Genomic DNA, 26,865 nt, shown 5'->3' with positions numbered 1-26,865 from the left:
ATACTGACAACCTATACTTAGAGTCTGGCACAAGATAAATTCTGTCTGTGAACCATAACAGTCCGTTGCGGAGCTGAAATCAAACATGTCCTTGGCTCGACGGACTCTGTAACTCCACAAAGATAGGGACTGCATCAGAATTTTGCATGTATTCCTCCTGAATCCCAAGTATCCACTCCTGATGAAGCGTGGAAATGGCAGACAGTTTGCATGACCACATCCTGGACAAAGCATCAGCAACCACATTCTCTTTCCCTTTTCTATATTCAATGTCAAAGTCATAGGACTGAACTGCAGCCAGCCATCTCTTATGTTTCATGGATAAATTAGGCTGCGTTAAAAAGTACTTGAGTGTCCTGTGATCCGTTTTGACCTTAATCTTGCTACCGTACAGGTAGTGGTGCCATTTTGCAAAAGCGTGCAAGATTGCCAGCATCTCTTGATCATAAACATGATAATTCATTTCCCTGGCATTAAACTTCCTGCTCTCAAAAGCAATCACACCATGCTCTTGTCTTAAGACAGCCCCTAAACCTTTGCCACTAGCATCCGTCTCAATAATGAAAGACCGTGAGAAATCAGGGCACACCAATACAAGTGCATTACTAAGGGCATCCTTGAGGTTATCAAAGCTGAGTTGTGCTGCTTCTGACCATTGGAAGGCATCCTTTTTCAGCAAATCAGTGACAGGGGCAGCCCTTTTGGCAAAGTGCCTAATGAATCTCCTGTAAAAAGAAGCAAGACCCAAAAAACCCCTGAGCTGCGTGGTATTATGCGGCTACGGCCACTCCTTAATGCATTTCACCTTAGCTGATCTACCCTGATTCTGTGCCTGCTTACAACATGACCAAGATATTCAACCTCATCTGCCATAAATGTGCACTTGCTAGCCTTGGCATAAAGCTGATGCATCCTCAAGATTTCTAGCACTTGTCCGACACGGTCAATGTGTTCCTATGCATCCTTACTATAAATGAGAATGTCATCGAAAAATACCAGCACACATTTGAAAAGAAGGTGGTGCAAGATCTTGTTCATGAGTGCCTGAAAGGTGGCTGGTGCATTAGTCAAACCAAAAGGCATCACCTTGAACTCATATAATCCTCTTTCTGTATGAAAGGCAGTCTTATGCTCATCACCCTCTTTCATCCTGATCTGATGGTAACCTGACCTCAAATCAATCTTCGTGAAATATTGAGCACCCTTGAGTTCATCCAGCAGGTCATCAATCCTGGGAATAGGAAACCTGTTCTTAATGGTGGTCTTATTCAAATCTCTGTAATCAATGCACATACGAAAAGAGCCATCCTTCTTCTTCACCAGCAGTACTGGAGATGCAAAAGGCGAGGTGCTATGATCAATGAAGTTTTTCTCAAGTAAATCTTGCACCTGTGTTGCCACTTCTTCCCGTTCAACCTTAGAAAGTCGATACGGGGCCTTGTTTATTGGTTTACTCCCATGTTCCAGAACTATGGCATTATCAACATCTCTTTTTGGGGGACAACTAAGTTGGCATATCAGCAAACACATCCCCAAATTCTAAGAGCAATTTCTGCATTTCACAATTATCCACATGGGGAATACCACCCTCCAAAGGTACAGAGGCATTCAATGCATAAATGGCACTTTCTTTCTTGAGCTCCCTAGCTAGCTGCCTTGCTGAAATGACCTACAATTTCTGATTCACAATGCCCTGCAATGTAACAGTTCTACCCTTGTGGCAAAACTCAAGAGATAAGTGTAATATTCCGATTTTCTAAAAACATGCGTAAACCGCCTCTAGAAGGCGAGGCCAAAAGGATAAGTCGTGAGGATAGTTAATTGGATAATGGCAAAAAAAATTAATTTAGTTATCCCTCTCTCCTCCAGCCAACTACCATGCTGGAGGAGAAGGGAATAGTAATGGCCACCAAGCTGCTTGCTAGATGCCATGGGACAGACAAAGGCATGCCCGATGACGCGTGGGAGAGGGAGGATCCCCTCCCCTCAACTATTTAATATGTGACATGGGGGAGAGGCGACAGGGTGCAAGCTATAAATTGTGAAGGGAATCGTGAGAGGAAGTGGGAAGCCGTGAGGTTGCTGAGATATTGCCGTCGCTGCCGTAAAGCTAGAGGGAAAAGCCGTCGCTGCCGTGACAGGGAGGGAGTGGAGCCGCCTGAAGATTGCCGTTGCAGCTGCCACCATCACGTCGCCATCTGCTGTCGTCGTCCCAGCACTACCCGCCAGCTACCGCCCCTTGACTGTCATCTACCCTTTTCCACGTGGGCAGAAGCTTTTGGAAGCTTCTTGAAGCTTCAAAAGGGGGCTGTCATAAGCCCCCTTTCATATTACACCCCCCAACAAATTTTCCTTGTGGGCTTCCACCTAGCCTTGTTCATGTGGGCTCGGTAAAACCCCTTTCCCCCCCGCACAAAATCCCCTCCTAAGGGTCTCTTATACGCTTTCTCCCCCCACATAAAATCCCCTCTTCAAGGTCTTATACACCCCTTCCTTTCCCCCTTTTTTCCCCTTTTACACACCTAGTGCATCCTAAGACTAACCCCCCTCGGGATCAAATAAAAGCCCCATTCCCGTGGCTTTAATAAGCCTTACTCTCAAAAGGTTTTCCTACCCCCCTTCCCGGGATTTTAAAACCCTTCTCGTGGGCTTTTCCCCCACATGTTGCTTTAGGGTCCTTTAAGCCCTTTTCTTTACAAGTCCTTCAAAGGTTCATCTAATCTCGGGGTCCCTTACAACCTCCTTCCTATTGACCTTCGCAAAACACCCTCTTTTCCCCCTTTTTGCATACCACAAAGTTACTTTCTTTTCCCCCATTCCGTGTATACAATTTGCACCGGAGCTTCTACGAAAGGAAGGAAAACTAAATTCATAAAGGACAGTGGAATTACAAAGGGAGTTTCGTGTGCAAAGGAGACGGCCAAGGTCATAAATCTGCATCCAAGACGATAAGGCCACATTCGCGATGGCTCCTAAGAAAGCACAAGGCTCAACTGCAAGAGGATCGTCTCTTAACATCTATGTGGACATTTCACCACAAGTCCAAGTTTTTCTTCCTAATTTTTATTTACATCGTTATAATTTAATCGTGCGTGGATGATTTTTGGAGATAGGATGCATTTTTCGTTTTAAATACTTTGACTAATTTAAAAGAGATAGCTCACGATGGAAGAATTCGGTCATTAGTATTTTTAATAAAACGAACAAAATAAAGTGAGCATAAGATTCCTATGCATTTCTAGCAAGTAGTTTTTGTGCATTGCAATGAATTGAAATTAGATTAATGTCCATTTTTACAAAACGGAATTATGATAATACACTCCGATTAAGCATGAAAGAAATAAACCGCATATTGCATTATTGAATATCTTTTTTCGAAATGATTCTTAAAGAAAGTTATTAGCAACCGTAGGAAATTGCTAGGACTACATGAAGAAGATTTAACTAGGCAAGTGGCCTAAAAACTCAAATCAACGAAAAGTTGTGTAAGTCCTACATACGACAAATTCATTCGGAAATGAAAGTAGAAAAAGGTTGCCTATTTAAACATAAAATCCTAAAAGCCTAGTAGCATGAATCTTCTTTACAGATTATAGGATGATCAATTGAAATGATGCTATAACTTAACCTATGATTTGATCGTAACCCGAAAAGTTAGGGTTTGTAAATCAACTTACACGTAGACAGTGAATCATGTGGTTACAGAAATGGTAACGTAATTATCTTCAAGAATAGACAAGTTAAATTGATTTAAACCTAAACACCTAAAACCGCGAGGTACTCGTTTAGGAAGGGTTAATTCAATGCAACATATCCCAAAGAGCTAACTAGGGTTAGCACATTGAGGACATTACCTAGTCGCTCGTATTACCAAAGCTAAAACTCCTATACCCTAAAGACTTGCCCACATTCACGGAATGTAGGGACATTGGAACATACTTGCAAGAAGTGATCTAGGGTTTTTCCTAAGAATCTCTTGCTAAAAAGATAAAACTCGGAACCCTAGGACCAACAATGTCGGCCTAATGCAATCAGGAACGGATTGTTATATCTAATCATAATACCGTGATTAGAAGACACCGTTGAAGGGTAGAATAGTCCCATAGTTTGATGCGACACTTGTGCAAAAAGTTGCAGAGTCGCATAATCTTGTGATTTGATCACAAGGGAATGGCCAATTCCTCGGAATGAGATTGGCAGATTCTTAGGCAAGTTATCTTGCAAGAGGATGAATAAACGTCCTGATATGGTATTTTTCTTGGATAAAGTATCCAAGATACGGGGATTAGATTTTTGCTTGGAAGCAAAGGACCAATCAGTAAATTCAAATAACATATTTACTACTAATAGCACTTAAGGTTTTGGTTAAGTTGGGTTAATAGGTTACGGCCCTAACCCAAGATATAGGGTTAACAAATTAAACCCTGGGGATCTTGCCAAGTCGCAATTGATCCCGGATCGAGTGCTGGATGCATCCGGAAAGAAGGATTCGCTCCTTAGCAGTTGGCCAATAATAACGACCAATGGAATTGATTGTGCTTGTAACAGTTTTAAGAGCACTGTTTTGCTTTGTTTCCTCAAAGAATTAAAGAATGAAAAGATATCTAATGCTTCAGGTTGAAGGCTTGAAGAGAGAGGCAGCTTCAGTTACCCCCGACTGCCTGCCTGACCCTAACCAAGGGAGTTGTTAACTGCACCGGAAAGGTGGACCGAACACACCGCGAGAGGTCTCTCCGTTGAGCGCTACTTGGAGCAGGAGGACGCTTGGGACCAGGGAAGGCTCTGGCCGTAAATCCCTCGCCTTCCGAGCCCTGCACAAGAGGCCAACGTGACTCGGGATTGGATTTCGAGGCCCGCATACTAGTCTACGAGCGGAATCTTGGATTAGTAATCCCTGTGGATTGCTAGATAGCCTTTGGGCGGATTTATGGATAAGCCTACGAGCTGGACTTTATGTATTTCAAAGATAAATATGATAACCTGTTGAAAAGGAACTTGTTTGACATTGTTTTTCTATGTCAAGTGCTACGATTACGTGAAGGAACCAGTGCCTAACAGGCTAATTAAGGAAGCTGATTGATACACGTCCAATTAAATGTGTTAGATAATTAAATAACTAAAACAACCTGAGGAAAGTGCGGTGGATATAGCCATGGGTCCATCCTACGGATGGGTAGTTCCGATTGGCCGGAAACTTTTCTCAATCAGGATGAACAACAAGAAGATCGTTCAAAGAACACGAACAACAAGAGCGTTGACCTAGAGTTATAAATGATCCCGATTTACGCTGTTTTAGGGGGAACGGAATGGGACTATGCCTTATGGCAAAGAGGTTGAGCTTCGCATCCCTCTCGTTTTCCATTCTCCTTGAACCAAGTGCAGCGTGAATCCGCTTCGGACCTAGCGTTTCTACGTAAAGTAGTTCGCTCGGATTCGACGCTAGTTGCCGTTAGGAAATGACCAATAGAGAAAACCCTAATTCAAGTCGGTCCTAAGTGGAAACGGCCGGAATACTTCTGCTACGTGGCAAACGCGGAAAGTCCTAGATCGCAAACCCCGTAACATTCCATGGAAGTGCCGAGCGGAGCTTTCTAGACATCCTTTCCGATGGACTGCTAAGAGTGTCCTAAAGATAACAGGTGGACACGTTACAATAAGACATTCAAATCTATACTGATTTTCCCCAATGATTGCAGCCAATCACAACCCAGGACAGCATCTATTGGCCCCATATCCAATGCCAGAAGATCACCTGCAAACTCATCATCATCAGAGAACTTAATCCTGGCATCCTGGCAACAATGTCTGTTGATCATATGCTGTCCATTCGCTATCTCCACTTTCAGACCATGGTCTATCTCTGTAGCAACCAATCCCACTCTTTGCAATGTTCCGCAATTAATGAAACTGTGAGTGCTACCACTGTCTACCAATACATGAACAGATCTGCCATTAATCATTCCTTTCAACCTGATTGTGTCAGCACTTTTGGCACCCATCAAGGCATGAAGTGAGATGGTATACAGTGTAGACAGGGCATCCCAATAAATCTGCTCATCATCCACAGGGACATTACCATTAGCATCACCTCTGACATGAAAAGGCATTGTAGGTTGATGCTCCAACACAGAGAGTGTTGGCTTACGGCCTTTCCTGCCACATGTAGGCTGAATATTAATCTCATGCATCACACGAGTGGTTTGCTCAATAGCCCCACCCGGATCAAAGGGAAATGCAGTCCCCTTTGTGGCTTCTGTGTTAGGAGATTCATCTGCATCATGAGCTCCTATCAATTCCTCATGAGAGACATCATGGGGGTCTGCTACATCAGCCACTTCATCATCATCTGATAATTCAATTATCATGCTGAGTTTGGCTGAGCTGACATTCTTCATTTTGCACACATCTCGGTGCTCAGGTGTCCATTTCTCTCCACACCTAAAGCATAAATTTGCCTTTTAAATACTGTCCATTATGGCCCTGGAATGTTGTTTAACTTCTGATTTGTCAAAACCAGCACTGGGTTTAACACCTGACTTTGCATCCATGGGCCTGTATGGCTTTGCATATGGCATTTTACTCCCAATAACCGTTAGATATCGTGGAAAGGGGGCAGCTGCCGATTTCTTATCGATCCAATCAGCAAACTTTGTCTTCCTGTCAGCCTCATAAACAGTACCATAGGAGCTACCTGACAAATGCTTGTACTTGCCAGCATATTTTGGCTCAAACACCTCAGCAAGCTGGGCTGCTCGCTCAATGGTTTGAGGATTATGAGCTCTCACATCAGCAGCCAGAGAGGGATTTAAGCCTTGTATAAAACGCAGCAGCTTCCCCTTCTCGGAAATGTCCTGTACAAATAAGGAAAGCCTCCAAAAACGCTGCAAGTACTCCTGGACTGTACCTGTCTGAGATAGTGCATAAAAATCAGCCAGGTATTGTTCAAGGATTAGGGCCGAGACGAAAGTTGTGACCATAAGCTCCTTGAACTGTTTCCATGTGGTTGGCTTCTGAGGTGACTCTCGCATGTAACGCCACCATGTATGTGCATAATCCTGTAAATGCATGCCAGCAAAAATGATCCTCTCCTCATCATTCTTAGGGTAGAAGCGGAAATAATCTTCCAACTTCGTGAGCCACTCCTCCAACTCGTTGGGAGGGAGTGCGAGTGTCACCCTTAAACTTGTGCGCAGAGATTTTATCTTTCACATCTTTGGCTGCGTTATTCCTAGAGTGACTACCAGCATATCTAGCATCCTCACGCTTGAAGCTCACATACTGTGAAAAGGGCATCTCATCACGAACATCCTCAGGCAAAGCCCTGTATGAACGTAAGGCATCTGAAAGCATATCATCCATGTTTGCATGCTGCCCACTTCCAGCATCATGCTGGTTAGGAGAACCACTCCCCTGATGCATAAAGTGCGTCTGACTGAAAGCATTACCTCCCTGATATGCAGGCTGAGTCTGACTGAATGTATTAACAGGAGGTGTCATCGAAGCATGCAATCCCTGCTGAGTCTGCCTGCCAAAAACATCTCGGTGAGTGGGTGGCATAGAAAAAGGCTGAGAAGAGGACTGGCCTCTCTCCCAACTGCCCTGAAACCCAACACTCAATCCAGGCATGCTCGCCGTGGGCCGAAATATGCCAGTAGGCCGGCCCAAAATGGACGGCTCAGCCAATGAAATCTGCGAGCCAAATGGCGGCCTGGAATCAAAAAAAGAAGTGCTCGGCAGCACGGGCAAGGCATCACCTATATCAACATAATCCCCATGCTGGGGTGCATGCATAGAACCAGCATCATAAGTGCGACGGCCATCAGCCATAAATCCCTTGTGTGGGTCAGGAAAATCCCCCTGGCTATCCGACTGATCCCCGTGCTAGGGTGCGGCCTGCTTACCCTTATCATGCATACTGATGGCAGTAGTGATCTGCTGCCCAATGTTCTGACCCATCTGGGTGATAGCTGTATCGTGCATAGCCATAGCAGTGGTGAGCTGCTGACCCATCTGTTGAAAAGCCCCCTGAAGCATCAAGGCCAATGCATCCAAAAACTGTGTGTCTGTAGGCATAGCAGGAACTGGCTGTGAGGGAGGTACACCCTCTGTAACTGGCATCTGCTCCTGCTGAGCAACATCATCGCCATGCTGAAACGTCTCATCTGATCGGGGTGCACGCTTGGGGGCCATGAGTGCGCAATGGAGTCGATGAAGAGGCTTGAAGAAAACTCGATGAAGAGGATGGAGAGAATGCTCGAAATGAGCCACAAAGGTGCCTGAGAAGGGCCCAGAACACGGCTGTAGAAGTGCCCTAAAAGAGGTTTTTTTTTTTTTTTTTTTGCTGGGAAGTCCTAGGACTGTCCTAGCCTAGCTAGGACTGCTAGGACTGTCCTAGCCTATCTAGGACCGTTAGGACTAGACTAACTAAACTAACTCACAATTAACGAGTTAATTACCCCTCAGGTTAACTAACCTTACTAACCTTAGGAAATAGATTAGAAAATTAGTCTAAGGTATGAAAACGGTGGCGGAAACAGTGGCCAGCGGAAGGCGCGGGCGGGTGACGGTGGAGATTGCAGGCCGGTGGAGATGGCATATTACTACCTCGTGGTCGAGCAACACTGGCGAAGACTGTGGCAGGCAATAACGGTGACGTGAACAGAAAAAAAAGACGGACGGAACTGTAGCGAATGGACAGAACGGTGAGGGCGACGTGAGGCAGAGAAGTGACGGCTGAAGCAAGGCTGCTGGTTTCTCCAAACGAAATGTTGAGTTCGTGATTGGCGGAAGCAAACGGAATGGCTCACTGGTGGAATCGGTGCGTGAGGGAGTTTGGCCGCCCTGAGTGCCTTTATTCCAATCGACCTGCACTCTCTTTCACGTGCTGGATTCCATTTGGTTCACCTAGATAACAATAGTTTTGTCCATCGATGCAAAGCTGCTCTGTAGGTGCCAAAATTTTAGGCTCTGATACCAATGCAATGAAGGAGAACTGGGAGATGGAGGAAAGCCACAGAAGGCAAGGGAAGATAGAGAAGGAAGGGGAGATAGGAGTAGCGTGAATTGAGAGAGAGCACAGGTGAGGAAGGAAGCCGATTGAGTTGGAGATTAGATGTCAAATCAAATAGGTACCTTACAATCCTTTTGGGGTTGACTTATATAGTCCCCCACATTTCCCACATTTCCCCTACTATTTTCCCATCTATTTTCCACATAAAATCCATGCTTTTCCCACCTTCATTACATTGAACCCCAAACACGAAAGCATCCCATGCAACCCACTTGTGTCAACAATCCCAAAATCTAGGAAAATGAAATAATATTTTCATATGTGGCTATGCCAGAGTAGGATATTTTGCCTTGCCAAAGATCCAATCTGATGGACGAAGGTAAGGACCCACCACAGCCCTCCGAATTCAAACAAAATGGACCAGATCTTCTTTGCCAAGGGCAAGAGAGGAATCTATGGCAAGAAGATTCCACAATTGTAGTATAAAAGAAGCAATTGCCATTTGAAATGCAGCACCTAGAAAGGGCGGAGATGAGAGGCAAGCCACCTATCCACATTCTCCAAGAACCACTTTGCATTTGTGCAGGGTCTTATTAAGCCACCCTTCCATAACAATTGATTTCCACCATGCCCTGCTTTTGTGTAAGCCCTAAACAGCATTGGCCATGGCCACCAAACAATAATGATCTCTAATCAAGAGATGATAGATCTAATTGACTAAAGCACGATCTAGATGCAACTGACCGGCAAGTCTTCGATCCTACCAAGGATAATCCAAATCAGGATGCAACTGACTGGCAAGTCTCCAATCTTGTTAAGGATAATCCAAATCAATAGTGGGAAGGGCTGATGATCCTATAAATGCATGGAGATCATGGCCCATAGATCACACTATCCAAAAGGGATCCAGAAAACCCATCTGGCTGTACAGAAAGACATGAGCACACTACTGATAAGGTTGTATCTACAATAGAAACTAGGCCCTAACATGCCATTTAATTGAAATTGGAACCATCATCCTGTTTCTCTTCCAATGAGAGCAAGCAAGACAGTCAATAATTTCATCTGCCAGGAATTAGAGAGCAATCTATCCTCTCGTGGATGCCAATCACCTTCTAAAGGACTGTTTTCCATGAGCATACCAAATGGATCAATAGAGCAAAAGACAAAATTGAGACCGGGAAGTCATTATTGAGTATGTGCCACCACAGTCCCAGAATTTTAGTATTATTGCACACTACTGATACAGTTGTATCTACAATAGAAACTAGGCCCTAACATGCCATTTGATTGAACTTGGAACCATCATCCTGTTTCCCTTCTCAATTAGAGTGCAATTTATCCTCTCGTGGATGCCAATTCACCTTCTAAAGGATTGTTTTCCATGGGCACACCAAATGGGTCAATAGAGCAAAAGATGAAATCAAGAGCAGGAAGTCATTATTGAGTATGTGACACCACGGACCCAGAATTTTTATATTACCATGCACAACTCCCCAGTCTTCCAAAAAAAAGCAAGCAACAGAGACCCAAGACTGATGACCTACACACATGGTTCGAAACAGTGACCAAGGAGAGAAACCATATCTCAGCCTCCAAGGCATCCCCTCCACCCATGTGTGTATGTAGGTGCACGTGTGCATGCGTGGGCACAACATGCGTGTGTATGACCCACATATGCACATACGCATTGCATAACTCACATATTGCTTGAATTTCCACATCACAAATTCTACTCCTAAGTTCTTTGAAAAGGAATCTGTCCAAGGAGCAAAAGGTTTGTCTGAGAGTAATGTCCTGACCACTTTCCAACTAGAGTCGAATGCAATGATCAAAGCCAGAATCTCTCTGTTAGAAACTCGTGAATGAAAAAATATCTTTTGAACCACAAAAACACTCGTGCCTGTTTTCAATTGCTACAGCCAACTGGCTTTTGCAAGTTTCTTTTGACAGTTTGATCAGTAGCACTTTCCTGCAGAAGTATGTCATATTTGAGCACAAAGCCACAGGTCACACGCAGCCTAAGACTTTGCAACAAAGTGGAACAGAATAAAGAAAGAGAAATCTTAGTATTACAGAAATTTCTAAAGTGCAGCCAGGAGCTTGTAGCAGCAAAGCATAATTGGCAAAGAATTTTCAACTCACTACTAGTGTTCCAAAATGATGTACAAGATTGCTGCTATAGATCTGATCCAGATAACTGGAACTAATTTGACCAAATAAGGACTGTAAAACTGGCCATGATAGTTTGCAATGCTAAAGTATTGAGAAGGAGCAAGTGCAAAAATAGCATTTGCTGTTCACTAGAACAGGTGTAGCCTTCCATAGCCTACAATACCACCACTACCATAGAATAAACTGAGCAATATTCATGGACCTGACCCACTCTGGCCAATTGCCCCTTGTGGACAGAGAAATGGACAAGCTTGAACAGGTATGAGCAACTAGACAGCGTCTGGTGACATTTTTACCAACTTGAGATTGCAGCTGCCTGCAGTTGCACTAGGGAATGAACCAGTCCTAAAGTAATCGGCCAGCTGCAATCTTCATAATTCATCAAACCATTGATGTCTTTCCATGAGTTCAAGGTAATGCACACATTGGCGGTGTACAATTGTCAGTTGGAAATTGAGACTGAATCAGGGCTGCACACTCTACAAGATGTGTTTGCAAATTCTGTACAAACTACTTAGGTTGTCTAATTAGTATTTGACCCATTGATTCATTCAACCAAAATTTACTGTGCAAGAGAAGGATGAAATTTTATGGAGATGAAATGTCACATGTTTGAAATCATATGTTTTACATAGTTAGTGAACAGCACTAATGAAGCCCTGAAACGTGCATCCTTTTATCACAATGGAACATGCATAATTCCAAAATCTAAACCTTTTCAGCTTGAAGCTGGGTTCATTTCCAGCATTTCTGCATGAGACCCAGCACTCTTTCAAGTTTCTAAGTTTTTCAAGCATTCTGCAATGAAGAAAATTTAAAGGTTGTAAGCCACTTGCAATTAACATGTAAAGAGACGAAAATAATTACAGAAGAGAAACCACATAAATGCATACTTCTGATGATAGTTTTGCCTTTCCACATAAAATTCCCTCTGCAAGTTTGTGGATTCTGAATCCCACTTTTGCAAAACATCAGGATGCATTGCCCCCTTGAGTAATAGTCCACTCCTACAAACAAACAAGAACACATTAAAGTCCTTAATCATGCCACATTACATTTAGGACACTAACTGCAATATTCATTCAAAGGCTTAAGTAAGCAAACAGGAGTCATAGTCTATGCCTACATAATCATTTCATGAATTTCAAGAAATGGACCACACTGAAGATTAAAAATCATTTTCCAGCAAATTAACCAACAAGCATCAGTTGCATGTTGGGGACTTTACCTAACTGACTCATAGAAAGAAGGGAGGAGAACAAGGATGGGGGACAACAAAACCCAAGGAATGGGGACAGGTGGGACAGCATACAAACTACATCCAGGAAATGTGATGGATAGTCAATATTCATTTAAAACAATACACAATAAAGAATACTTTAAGCTCTAAAAACATCAATTTGATTCAGATAGAAAAAGAGCACTGTATTTGGGGAGTCCAAATGCCAAGGCCCAAACATATGCACTAAAAGCTTTCAAAATCTAATAAACTTGGCAAATAAACATGTCCAATGGATGGTTGCTGTCTACTATGTAAAGCAAGACTAGAGTAGGCCACAAAGAACACTAGTTGATGCCAAATTTAAAAGGACAAATATTTTGCTAATTTTTTAGAAGTTTTCAAAATGTGGGCATACATATGCGCACCCAAATTCTATAAAAAGGGGGCCACAGGGGGAGCATTTCTCTAGGACAGCCACAAAAAGGAAAAATTAAATTATTTCTTTATTCGAGTTTTGGTGGGACAAAAGTCCAACATAGCTCATACAGGGGCCAAAGGAGATAGAGGCTATTTATCTATAAGACACTAGGTCGTAATTGCACAACTCAAAAAGGTAAGAGACCCCAAAAACAAAAACACATCAAATCTTGAAGCATTTAAATAAATATGTACAAGGTATTCAGGCTGTCAATCCAAGCACAAATAGCATTATTCACTTTGAATCCTCCAAGCTACCTCACTATCCTACCTAGGACAAGAATTGTATGCTAGCCGTGATCAGCAAAAACCAGCCTCAAACTATCTTCAACCATGATCAAGCCCAAAATACTCCGGCTCACTTGGTACAGCCTCTTCAATGTTGGCTACAAGGCATTATCCCTAATGAGGATGTCTGAAACTGGTCTATGGCTCACATAAAGCAGTAGTCCCTTCAATTAATACCTGGCCTTTTCACATACACATACAAACAAAGACCTCACTCCCTCGCTCAACACCAGATTGGCCCCAAAGTCTAGCGCCCCTTTCGGTATTTCTTTATTAATTAAAAGATGGAAAATTACAAAAATGAAATGTTCCAAAGTACAAAACCTGTGAACAGTTGACTTTCATCTTTTTTGAGTAAATTTCAGCTGCATAAGGACAGTACAGCATATCCAGAACAGCATCCCAAGTACAAAAACACTTTCTGTGAGCATAACTCAATAATTCAAGTGTAGAACTGCACTCTACAAAACTCTGTATTTACTGTTTTTCACCTGTCTCTTGACCTGCTTTCAGCCTTTTTCCATTCCAGATCCGTTCCATACCAATCGGACTACAAACCCTTTGACCCTGGCATCATTCCAAAGTAAAACATTCCCACAAACAGCAATAAATCAGAGCTGAAACCCTGTTCCCGTGTGGTGTGGTCATCACTTTCTTTAGTTCCTGCATTGGAGAAGCAATCAACTGCTCCTGAACCTGGACAATGAGGCTCTTGCCTCAGCAGGAGTGCAAAGAAAACACACAACTATATATTCGATGGAATCAACCCATCATGCAAAGCATTTCCTCTAAGAATAGAGAGAGAGTTGACCAAAGGGAGCAAGCTCTACCTCCGTACATGAGTCAAAGACGAAGAAGTACTCTCCGTAGCTGATGTACTTGCAGCAATCTGCCCTCAGCCCCTAAAAAACTCCACGCTCAGATCTGCTCCTCCTGCCTACTACGTTTTTTTTTTTTTAATGCTCTCTCTCTTTTGGGAATTTGTGCCCAAATTGTGACACATGCATACATGTAACAATTTTCCCATTTAAGCCTTCCGATGTAAAATTCTCCATGATCGGTGCAAAATTTGATCTCGGCACAAACCAGAGAATTAATCCTCGTGCAAAAACGAAGATAATGACGTGAACAGATTTTGGAGTCCAAAAATAGTAACTCCGTAAATTTTAGGGATGGTGACCCCTGCATTCCTCAAGTTGTTCTAAGCAACTTTTATCATTGCAACCACATCAAAAAGTGTAATGTGGCTCAATTACAGTGACTTTTTTTCCGTGAGCATTCTCCCATGTGCATCTTCTGTCTTGGCCAGGTTCATTGTCCTACACCATCTCCAGTGACTAAGCACACAGTCCACCATTGCCATTCTATTCTTCAATGCCCATTCAATCCGATCCCAAGGCTTAGACTTTTCAAGCGCATGTATAGGAGAAGCAATCTCTGCAAAGTGTCTTACAATTCTTCTGTAGTAAGAGCATAAGCCAAAGGAACTACAGACATCATGAACGGTTTTCAAGTCTGGCCAAGAGACAATTGCTTCTATCTTTGCAAGATCCATCTTCACACCATCTTGAGAAACTATGTGTCCAAGGAAGTAAATCTCTTCCAAAAAGAATTCACCCTTCTTGCCATTAATGAGCAATCTATTACGCTTAAGCTCATTAAAGACTGTAACTAAATGTTTTCTATGCTCCTCTTCATTCTTTGAAAAGATAATCATATCATCAAAGAAAGTGCCAACAAAACTTTGATAAGGACGGAAAATTCTATCCATCATCCTGTTAAACGTGATAGGAGCATTGGTCAATCCAAACAACATGACTGAAAATTCATAGAGACCAAATGTCGTTCTAGAAGCAATCTCATGGATATCCTCTGGCCTAATTCTGATCTAATGGTACCCACTTTTCAAATCTATCCTGCTAAACATTCTTGCTCCCTGTAATCGATCAAGAATGTCATCTATCCTTTATTCAAGGCTTCGTAGTCAATACACATTCGCTAAGGGCCGTCCTTTTTCTGAACTAGCAACACAGATGAACAAAACAGAGAACTACTGGGCTGAATCAGTCCCTTCTCTAAAAGCTCATTAACCTGTGTCATAATCTCTATCTGTTGCGCTGCACTGACCCTGTACAATGGTCTATTGGGCGGACTAGTCCCCGGAATAAGATCTATGGTATGATCTTCAAGCCTCTCACGAGGTAACTCTCTTGGTAACGAATCTGAGAGACTAACTGAATTTATCCAAGAAAGCCCTTCTACTTTCATCTAGTATAGACACATTACTGTTAACTTCATTAACTTGCTTTGCAAAAACTAAGTACACAAAAATATGATTTTTCATTACAGAAGTAATTGCAGAAGCAGAAACTATTGGGACAGACTCTCCTTTAAGCTTCACATCTAACACATGAGCCTTGCCCCTATGTACAAGAGTAATCATTCTATTGTAAGTATCCAAGATAGCATGCTTCCTGTGGCACCATGGAATACCCAACAAAACATCACAGCCCTCTAAAGGCATAATATGGAGCTCCTCTGTGTCCACATAGCTTTGCATGTGCATATGCTTTGCATGTGCATATGGAGTTTGCCAAGAATGGGGGTGACAGGTTCAGTATGTCCTAGGCATGCCAAATCAGTCAGTCCAACTGGTCCCATTTCCACAGAATGTATACCCAACTTAGCTGCCAATGTCAGTGAGATAAAGCTTGCACAAGCTCTAGGATCAAAGAAAATAAGTATTGTGGAATCTCTAATCTTTCCCCAAGCTCTGCACAATTCTGTAGCATCATCAGCCGATTGATCTTCCACCATATCAGGCACTAAGCCAATGCTAGGCTTCTTTTTACTTGGCACATCTTTATCCTCCACATCTTTAGAAGATTGCTATGGGCACTTAGGAGCAATATGGCTTTTCTGTTCACATATAAAGCATTTCCCAGCCAGCATTAAAGCCTTTCTTTCTTCAAATGATTTGCCAAAAAGTAGCCTCTTCTGTCCTTTGCCCTGTTTAAAAGAAGTCTGAGGCTACTACTGAAAATTTTTCTTCCAAAAAGACTTCTTTGTAAAGCTGGTATTTTCTGGAAATTGCTGCTTCTTCTTGCCAAGATCCTACTTAAATTGAGAATCCTTCTTTCCAGTGCCTTTAAAGCTGTCAGCTTTTCCTTTCAACAATGCATTTGCCACACCAACATTTTTAATTAACTGTACATATTTGTAACCCTGGTCTTGGTACAATAATCCCCGATGGCTTCAGGCAAACCGCAACAATACTTTTCAATTTGTTCTGACAGGGACACTATCCTGTAAGAACTCACGGGCAAAAGTGCTTCCCAAAATTTCTTATTGTACTCTTCTAAATCTCCACAATTTGCTGCATCCAATTTATGCCATGCAGTCATGACATCTACTACAAACGTGTTAGTTAACCATGAAGCTGCAAACAACTATTTAAAATGGACCCCAAGTGGCAGGTGCATATCCTTGCATCAACAATATGTTCCACCACTGCAAAGCATTACGTTTCAAAAAAGTTGCAATCGTCCACACCTTAGAAGTCTCAGTAAAATTCCCTCCAATGTAAGCTGCATCAAAGTGCTGTATAAATGTCAAAGCTTTCAGCTTATCTTGCATACCGTAGAAGGTTTCAAACTTTAATGCCTGACCACCCTCTTTATAGTCTCTAGGCTTTGCACTTTTTGGTGTGAAGTTGTCATAGACAGGTGGTTGTAAAAAGGGGAGTCCTTAGGCGCATTATCAACATTAATTGCACCTGTCTTAGCTGCCATATGCCCACTAGGCTGAGAAAAACCAGCCACTGCATTTTGTACTCCAAGCATCAAATAAGGACTCTGCAAAGTTTGATAACCGGGCTGTAGACCAATATTAGCATAAAGTGGGTTCACTGCCTCAATAAGCATCATTCCTGGTGGCCCTCTGGGCACATATCCCTAATAACCAATGGGTAATCCAGCCATTGCTTGAAAAACTGACCCACCAGCAGAGTAACCAAGATAGATAGCAAACTGAGGAGGAATAGTCTGTTGTGCCACTTGTGCATTACTGCCTTGACCATTCACTCCCTGGTCCTATGCTTGTGCTTCTTGTTGCACTCAACCTGTCTCCATGTTTGGTGTATTTTCCGTATGCTCACGCACATTAGAGGTTTGCCTTTTTGAGCACTCCATGGTATGATGTGATGACTCAGCCTGAGAATCCTGATTATGTGACTTCAAAAAATTTTGCATCCGAGGATTCTTTACAAGCTATTCAAAAGAACCAACCATACTGAGGAGTTGTGTTGTAAACAAGTCCTCCTGTTCTTGCTCCTCATCTTGTGGTTCAATCTCGGTTCTAAAAGGTGCTGACACATGTGCACCAATACTCTCTCTTCGGTGTCTATGAGCAAAAGAAGAACTCTCTTCTTCACGAGGGAGTTTTCCTTTGCCTTTGTCCATGTCTGCCATCTCTCTAGTCCTGTATCCAGCAAATACTATATCCAAGAAAAAAAATCTCAGTCTTTCTCGCGTGTAATCTCTGTAAAACCTGTGTGTATAGCCTTTTCACCCAAAACTGTCTAAGCTTAAATTCTTACATAAAAGAATTCAAATCCCGGCAATGAAACCACGAAACCGATCTATGACTCACATAAAGCAATAGTCCCTTCAATTAATACCCAGTCTTTTCACGTACACATACAAAAAGAGACCTCACTCCCTCGCTCAACACCAGATTGGCCTTGAAGTCCAACGCCCCTTTTGGTATTTCTTTATCAAAGATGGAAAATTACAAAAATGAAATGTTCCAAAGTACAAAACCTATGAACAGTTGACTTTCATCTTTTTTGAGTAAATTTCAGCTGCATAAGGACAGTACAGCATATCCAGAACAGCAACGCGAGTAGGAAAACACTTTCTGTGGGCATAACTCAATAACTTAAGTGTAGAACTGCAAACTGCAGAACTCTGTATTTATTGTTTTTCACCTATTTCTTGACCTATTCTCAGCCTTATTCCATTCCAGATCCGTTCCATACCAATTGGACTACAAACCCTTTGACCCTGGCATCATTCCAACAGTAAAACAGTCCCACAAACAGCACTAAATCAGAGCTGAAACCCTGTTCCCGTGTGGTGTGGTCATCACTTTCTTTAGTTCTTGCATTGGAGAAGCAATCAGCTACTCCTGAACCTGGACAGTGAGGCTCTTGCCTCAACAGGAGTGCAAAGAAAACACACAACTATACATGCGATGGAATCAGCCCAGCAAGCAAAGCATTTCCTCTAAGAACAGAGAGAGAGTTGACCAAAGGGAGCAAGCTCTACCTCCGTACATGAGTCAAAGACGAAAAAGTACTCTCCATAGCTGATGTACTTGCAGCAATCTATTCTCAACCCCTGAATAACTTCACGCTCAGATCTGCTCCTGCCTATTACGGTTTTTTTTTAATGCTCTCTCTCTTTTGGGAATTTATGCCCAAATTGTGACACATGGCATACATGTAATAATTTTCTCGTTTAAACCTTCCGGTCTAAAATTCTCCATGATTGGTGCAAAATTTGACCTCGGCACAAACTAGAGAATTAATCCTCATGCAAAAACGAAGATAACGGCGCAAACAAATTCAAAGGTCCAAAAATAGTAACTCCCTAAATTTTAGGGATGGTGACCCTTGCATTCCTCAAGTTGTTCTGAGCAACTTTAATCATTGCAACCAGGTTCTTGATATTTTTGTTGTACCAGCAATCTCGGGAGAGATGTTCCGTTCGATTACAAATGCAACAATAACGCTTAGTCAATCTGAAATTTTTTGACATCAAGGATGCACTACAAGAGAAAGGCCTTATAGACGCGCACTATACACGCGAAATAGCGGGCGCGTTTATCAGCACGTCTATTGGTGCTTGTATATAAAACGTGTCTATATACCCGCATTTTTAAACGCGCTTATAGATGCGAAAATAAACGCCATCGCAAAAGAAACCAAAAGCTCCTATACATATCTCTGCTGAGAGATGAAAATCCCCCTCTGAGATTGATAAATCTCATGGCCCAAGAAGAAGTGGAGTTGACCCAAGTCCATCATCTCGAACGCCTCATGTAAAGCTGCCTTCGTCTCTTTGACCTTCTATGCATGATCACCTGTGACAATCAAATCATCAACATACAACACAAAAAGCACACAACCAACCTCGGAAGTGTGTACATAAAGCTGCGGATCAGCCTTGGAACGCCGATATCCCAACTGTGACTAAAGGAATGAGTCAATTTTCTCGTTCCATGCACGCGGAGCCTGCTTGAGGCCATACAAGGCCTTCTTTAACCTGTAGACTTGCCCATCTGAAGATCCAAAGCCAAGAGGCTGCTCGACATAGATCTCCTCCTTCAAATCACCATTGTGAGGAAGGCCGACTTCACATCCAACTGGTAGACAGGCCATCTCCTATGGCCAGCCAAGGCAAGAACAGCTCGAATAGTCGCCATACGAACAGTGGGGGCAAAAGTATCATGACAGTCAATCCCTGGGCGCTGTGCAAAACCTTTAGCAACAAGGCGAGCCTTGTGCTTGCCCAAAGAACCATCGCTAAGGTACTTGGTCTTGAAGACCCATTTGACGCCAATCACCTTCTTATTCGAGGGGCGAGGCACGAGAGACCAAGTGCCATTCCTCTCAATAGCCTCCAACTCGGCTTCCATAGCTTTCTTCCATGGTGCGGACTGTAAAGCCTTCTTCACGGAGGTGGGCTCTCAATCCTGCATAACACGGTTCATCAAATAATAGTTAGAGCAAACAAGCTCCGTAGAATGTGCCTGGTGCCTCCGTGACCGCCGCGGACCATCCTGCGGTCCCCACTCCTCAGGGACCCCCTCGATCCCCGAATCTCGGAGTGTGTCACAGGCCCAACGAGGAGGAGGCCGGACCTCTCCTGGTCGCTCTCCATCAACTGAAGACTCTAGGATATCCACCGGTGGTAACTCCTCGAGGGTGACTGGTGGAACAGTGGACTCTATATCGGAAACAAAATCCGAATCAAAAGGCGTTGGCTCCAAGGGAACTGTCTCGGGAGCCCAACTCTCTCCTGGATCTCCAAGAACGGGATGCTCCTCACCCGCTACTATGGCCGGAACCTCCACGAACCGCACATCTCGACTAGTGTACACATCCCGCTTTACGGGATCATACAAGCGATAGCCTTGGGACTGAGAGCTATAGCCAACAAACACCTGTCTTCGAGAAGCCACTTCAAATTTATCATGATAAGGCTTGGAATGTGAACATAGGCATCACACCCAAAAACCCTAAAATAAGAAACATCGGGCTTAGTCTCAAAGTAAGCCTCAAAAGGTGTCATCCCATCAACGGCCAAAGTGGGGGATCGGTTAAGGATGTGAACTACAGTAGCCGCAACCTCGGCCCACAGAAACTGAGGTGTTTGTCAATGCTCCATCATGGTGCGCGCCATCTCAATCACACTTCGGTTCTTCCATTCAAGAATGCCATTTTCTTGAGGAGTGTTGGTGTTAGCAAACTCTTGGTGAATGCCTTTATCTGCACAAAAACGAGTAAACTCATTAGAAACAAATTCACCACCCTTGTCGAAGCGCAAGGTCCTCAATCGCCGGCCCGATCGGTTCTCCTCAAAGAGAAGCCAATCCTTGAAGTGGGAGAAAACCTCCGACTTCAACGCCAAGAAGTAGGCCCAGGTCATCCTGCTGTAGTCATCTACGATCAACATGAAGTACGAGCTCCCTTTCAAGGACTCCTTCTGCATAGGGCCACAAAGATCCGTAGATACAAGCTCCATCGAGGAAGTAGACCGCCGCGAAGCTTTGTTGGGAATCACATCCCTATGCTGCTTTCCACGAATACAGGAGACACATGGCTGCTGGCTCACCACTATGTCCGGCAACCCTCGAACAAGTTGTCCACGTGACGCCCTCTGAAGATAATCATAGTTGAGGTGACCAAACCGAGCATGCCATAGCTCTGACTGTGTCTGAGAGGTAAGAAGAAGAGTAGGGAGAGCGGTAGAAGACGTCAATTTGTAGATGTTGTTCTCCTCATATCCTGATGAGAGAACCTTCCTTGACCCACGATCAAGGACTCATACCGAATCACTGTCAAACTCCACCAAAAGTCCAAGGGAACAAATCTTATGAACCGAAAGTAGATGATACCCTAAACATGGCACATGCAACACCTCTGAGGTATGGGTACCACCACGTCCATCTGGAATAAGGTGCATCTCACCCCGTCCTCTAATAGACACCAAAGAGCTATCTCCGATGAGAATTTGCTACGCGAAGATCGCAACTGGGCAACACCAACTGATGAAGGAGTCATGTGCCGGGAGGCACCACTGTCTACGATCCACTCTTGAGCCTGGGGAGCTGTCATTGCAGCATCAGAAGCCTTCGGTGTAGAGTCCTCAATGACTCCTAGATGAAGAAACGCAGCTCATGAGGGTACAACCACCACTCCAGAATCCTTCGAGTCCTTCTTGTTGGTGTCCTTCTTGTCTTTGTCGAGGCAATCCTTCTTCCAATGGCTGATCTTACCACAAATATGGCATGTGGATTCTTTTTCCTTGTCCTTCTTTGACTTGTTGTCCTCCTTTTTCTTCTGGTTCTTTCCCTTCTTCTGAGAGGCTTGACCTGTCAATGCTTCTGACTTGGAAGCACGCTGTCCCTTCACTTGTTCCTCTTGGTCCAAGACCATAGGAACCAACTCTTTCCAGCAAAGAGTAGACTCACGCCCCGAAGCAATAAGGGCGGAGTAGAAAGCACCGAATCATGGCGGCAACTGGGACAGGAGTGTGATCGCCATATCTTCGGAGGAAATCGGCTTCCCCGCATTCTGAACCTGCATCTGAAGCTGTCTAAGCTTATTGATGTACTCCCGCAACAAAGAAGACTTATTCACGGACAAGGTCCGCATCTGCACCTCCAAAGAAACCCTCTTCATAAGAGTCATCCGGTTATACATCTGGTCAAGCTCCAGCCATATCTCCCGAGCCACCGTCAAGCTCCAGCCATATCTCCCGAGCCACCGTCAAGTGCTCGATGTGGGCTATCACGGCTGTAGTACAAGACAAAAAAAGAAAAGAACGAATCCGGGCATTCAGTTTGTCTCAGTGAAACTGGGCCTTGGCCAACTCCGCACGAGCATCGGAAGAGAGTTTGGACTCATCTCTTACCGAGGGCCGGTCGATCTCCTGTACAAGCTCCGCCAAATCGTAAGACTCAAGGATGGCCAACATCATCACGTGCCAGATGCGGTAATTGTCGCCATCGAGCTTTTGATTTTAGGAAAGAGCCGATAAGACAGGCACCTTCCGATCCATGATCATCTGGAACTCCAAGTCAATCTCTGTAGACATCTTCACCTGTAATGCCTGCAAAAACGCAAAAGCAGCCCCCTCTGACTGAGAAAACACAGCCTGCTAGGCTCTTTCTTCCGCGTGCTGAACCTTCTTCACTCGCCGGAGGCGATGAAAAAGTAAAACCTGCACTTGAAAGCTGAAAACACAGCCTTCCTCGGACCTCCTCTTCAAACAGTAGCAAACAACAGCAAATCCACCAGCAGCAAATCCACCAACTGGACTCCTTTCTCGCGCGCCCACGCTTGCTTCAGCCTTGTTCCGATGCGCAGCCCTCCCGCTCGCCCTCAAACGCTGGAAACGCAGCCTTGTGTTGCGATGGAATCTCCTCTTCAGGTAGGTTCTTCACTCAGTCAGCCCTTCTTCAATGCTCTGATACCATGTCAGTGTGCAGTGATGTGGAAGCGTGGGACCAAGATTGAGAGTGAACACAAAGAGAAGAGAGAGAGAGAGAGAGAGAGAGAGAGAGAGAGAGAGAGAGTGGAAGATGAAGATCTACTGTACAAGGTGTGATGTATACAAAGATATGCAGATACATACACGGGCGCAGTGCGCGGGACTGCGTGTCTCCACCTCGACAATGCAACCTGCTGTCCACCTCGAAGTACGCTGCAGTCTGCACGAGTCTCCAGCCTGAAATCTGCAAAACAGAAGTGTGGAACAATGTGCAGAACGTCGGCTATAAATAGCCTGAAATAATGCGAAAAATATAACAGGTTGGATACATTAAATGCAGCCGACTGGTACAGTCCGACCAGACTGCCACGTGGGGCAGCTGACGTGGCACGGCCAAGGGATGACAATCGCTAACAAATGACAATTCCAGCCAAGCCTATCAAAAACGATCTGCTGCCACATCTTCTGCCAATGATCATATACACCATGTTCTGCCATAGCACATGTATGTGGACAATGCCCAAGTGCATTACACTCCAGGCAGCAAACACAATGCAGGCTGCCTGAGAAATGCAGCTCCACAAGCAGCCAATGGTGATGAAAGTGATGAGGCCAGCTAGCTGTCTTCACAAGCTGAAAATGCAGGCTGGTCTGATGAAAACACAGCAGCAGGTGATGCCAAAGATGAGGCACTGCCAGATCAGTCCTCCAAGGCTGCCAATGATGTCAGGCAGCTGGGTGGCAGCATATCAGGCTGGGCAACACCTCCAAAAGGCTGGCAATGAACTCGGCAGGCTGGGCACAGCTGGCTGACAATTTCTTGCTGGTTATGACCTCAAAAGGCCAGGCAACGTCTTCCTTCAGGGCATGAGCAGCAAGGGAGTGTAGGCTGATGACCACAACATGTGCTTTTAGAGAGGATTTTTGGGCATTTTTCCTACTGTTCAAATAAAGCCTTTTATTTTGTTTAAGCTTTTTGGGGCTCTTTTTAAGGAGTAAAATTAGGCATTGGTGCATGATAATTTTGCATTAATGCATGGCTAAATTTTGGTAACCCAACATCCCAATCCTAGAGATGATATGGCATTATTTCCATGATGACAACTTCATATTTTGTATTGTGCCCCTACCCAAAACATGAACACATTTCCCTGTACAACTTATCTTGACATCAACATCCTCCATTTCCATGACATCCTCTTTTTCCATGACAAGGCATTGACATCTTCCATTTCCATGATTGCCATTTCCTATTTTGTATCGCATCCCTACCTTGAACAAGATCCAACATTTTCCTTGTAGCTTATCCTTTGCATCGACATCCTCGTTTTCATCCAACATTACACTCTACGACTTATCCTCGCCATCAACATCCTCCATTTCCATGATAGAAATCTCCTATTTTGTATCATGCCCTACTCCGGACACAATCCAACATTTCCCTCTACAACTTATCCTTAGAATCAACATCCTCTACTTTCATGAGGACGATCTTCTATTTTCTCATGACCCTATTCTAGACACAAGCCAGCATTTCTCTCTACAACTTATCCTCGGTATCGACATCCTCCTACTTTTATGATGGTGATTCCTAATTTTTTTATAGCACCCCTACCCCAGATGCAATCCAATGTTACACTCAATCTCTTATCCCTAGCATGGACATCCTCTTTTTCCATAATGGTGATTTCTTGTATAGCACCCCTACCCCAGACGCAATCTGACTCTCCCTTTAATGATAGCTCTGAACATATTGATCTTCACACAAGATCGTTGCCAGTATTAAGTAGTTCTTCCTTTGATAACTTACAAATTATCATCCGCATCAACATCCTCTTTTCATTTGATGGCGATTTCCTATTTAGTATCGTACCCCTACCATGGACACAAGTAGGGGATCTCTCTCCATGGATTATCCTCAGCATCAGCATCCTCTATTTCCATAATGGCCATTTCCTATTTTGTATCTTGCCCCTAGCCTAGACACAATCTAGCATTTCCCTCTACAACTTATCCTTGGCATTGACATCCTCTACTTCCATGAGGGAAACTTCCTATTTTGTATCATGCCCTGCCCCATACATGATCCAGCATTTTCTCTACAGCTTATCCTCAACATCAATATCCATGATTTCAGTGATGAACTTTGCCCCTAACCAAAACACGAACCGGCAATTTCCCTGCACAGCTTATCCTCGACATTGACATCCTGTCCTTCCATGATTTGGACCATTTATTGCCTTTCTCTTCTCTCACTAGCTGACGCAACCATTGTTTTCTCAAGCCTCAAATGGATGCCCCATGAGGCTCCTTTTTTTTTGCACAGGTGGTTTATTCAATAAGACTTCAACTAAGCTGTCAAAGAAAGAACATGTAATCAATTTTAGCGGAAAAACTCAGGCTCTTAACCCTTGCACGTATTTCAGCAACCTTCAGTATTTGCAGCCATTGGAAGGCTTGTACTTCCACCCCCTCATATGAAATAAACTTTTACTCAACATCCCATTAAGGCTTAGATTTTATCAGTTGCAATTAGAGGTGATATGTTCATCCTTAATGTCCAAGAATGAGATATCGTGTGCTGCTTCTGTACAACCATTAACTTCTTGTTGATAATTAATAGACTATTGGATACAGCATGGCAGCTACATCAAAAGATTAAAACTAAGTGAAATCAATGAGAAAGGTAGGACAAATTACCAATCAGCTAAAGGGTTCCCAAAATGAAAAATATCACCACGTAGTAAAGACTGCACCAAGCCTTCCTGATCAGTCACTTCGGGGAGCAAGTAACAAAGGTTTTCCCTCTCTGAAGCCGATAGGCATTCCTTCCAAACCTGCAAACTAGAGCAGTAAGTAAGATCGTCACAAGGCATGAAATCAATATTGTTTTTTCCCAAAAAAGAAACTATTTGACCTCCACGGTGAGGATGCCTCTGAGACTTTCCAGTTGAAACAGATCAGCAGGTACTTGGAGAACATCAGCAACGCCATTGCAATCAGGGCGAAGGTACCGCCATGGGAGGCCAATCTGGTGCGGCTTAGGCACAAGCTTCTCCTGATTAGCGTCCCAATGAAGGGCCACATGGGGCCTCATAGAGGCCAGAAAATGCTCCAGTGCGCCATTTCTCCCTTGTGAGCCTGCCGAACCGGGGCGGAGGGACTTGCCCGGCTTCGGCCGCTACACAAGGGGAGAAATGGCGCACCTGGAGCATTTTCTGGCCTCTGTGACAGCCCCATGTGGCCCTTCATTGGGACGCTAATCCGGAGAAGCTTGTGCCTAAGCCGCACAGATCACCTGCCATCAGCATGCTCCACCCTGATTGCAATGGCGTTGCTGATGTTCTCCAAGTACCTGCTGATCTGTTTCAACTGGAAAGTCTCAGAGGCATCCTCACCGTGGAGGTCAAATAGTTTCTTTTTTGGGAAAAAACAATATTGATTTCATGCCTTGTGACGATCTTACTTACTGCTCTAGTTTGCAGTTTTGGAAGGAATGCCTATCGGCTTCAGAGGGAGATTTAATTTTCTGTTTTTTTAATAACGCTTATATTTTTTCTACTTTTCTCGCTTTTTGGCTCATGTTGTTGAACTCTAGCCACCTTTTTTAAGTTTCTCATATTGTAAAGCACAACCTTTGTCTCCTCTTGTTAATACTAAATCAAACCTCTCTCTTTTTACTAATATCTTATTTTATTACTATATTATTTTAGTTATAGGTTCTTACCAAACTTACCCCCTTTTCCAAACCTCTCTCCTGTTCCTTTTCCCTCTTTATCAAGTGTAATATCTTTTTTTTTTCCCCTTCTTTTTTTCATTAAAGTCTCCCCTCTTCTTCCCCCCACCTTCCTTTTTTAAAATTAAAACCTTTTCTCCTCTCTCTCACTTATAATCTCTCTCTTTTCCCCCCTTTT

The 26,865-nt window shown here is 43.7% G+C and overlaps 1 protein-coding gene and 1 pseudogene across 1 annotated transcript in view; both read right to left on the bottom strand.

Annotated features, from left to right (window-relative positions):
- The window catches only part of LOC148013479 (nuclear factor kappa-B-binding protein), a 60,375-nt gene extending 34,248 nt beyond the window's left edge, over window positions 1-26,127 (bottom strand). Inside the window, exons 1-4 of the mRNA XM_087667595.1 lie at window positions 25,869-26,127; window positions 25,652-25,788; window positions 12,079-12,192; window positions 11,900-11,983 (exon numbers count right to left, since the gene is read on the bottom strand). Coding sequence (XP_087523721.1) covers window positions 11,900-11,983; window positions 12,079-12,192; window positions 25,652-25,788; window positions 25,869-26,048 — 515 coding nt within the window. The 5' untranslated portion in view covers window positions 26,049-26,127. The remainder of the gene's footprint in view (window positions 1-11,899; window positions 11,984-12,078; window positions 12,193-25,651; window positions 25,789-25,868) is intronic.
- Window positions 6,097-7,827, bottom strand: LOC148013480 (uncharacterized; annotated as a pseudogene).
- Window positions 26,128-26,865: the final 738 nt, after the last annotated feature.

Source organism: Lygodium microphyllum, chromosome 26, assembly GCF_053477565.2.
Source record: "Lygodium microphyllum isolate KBCC chromosome 26, Lygodium_microphyllum_v1.1.10, whole genome shotgun sequence".
Classification (NCBI taxonomy): domain Eukaryota; kingdom Viridiplantae; phylum Streptophyta; class Polypodiopsida; order Schizaeales; family Lygodiaceae; genus Lygodium; species Lygodium microphyllum.
This window is presented reverse-complemented; position numbering and strand designations above follow the sequence as displayed.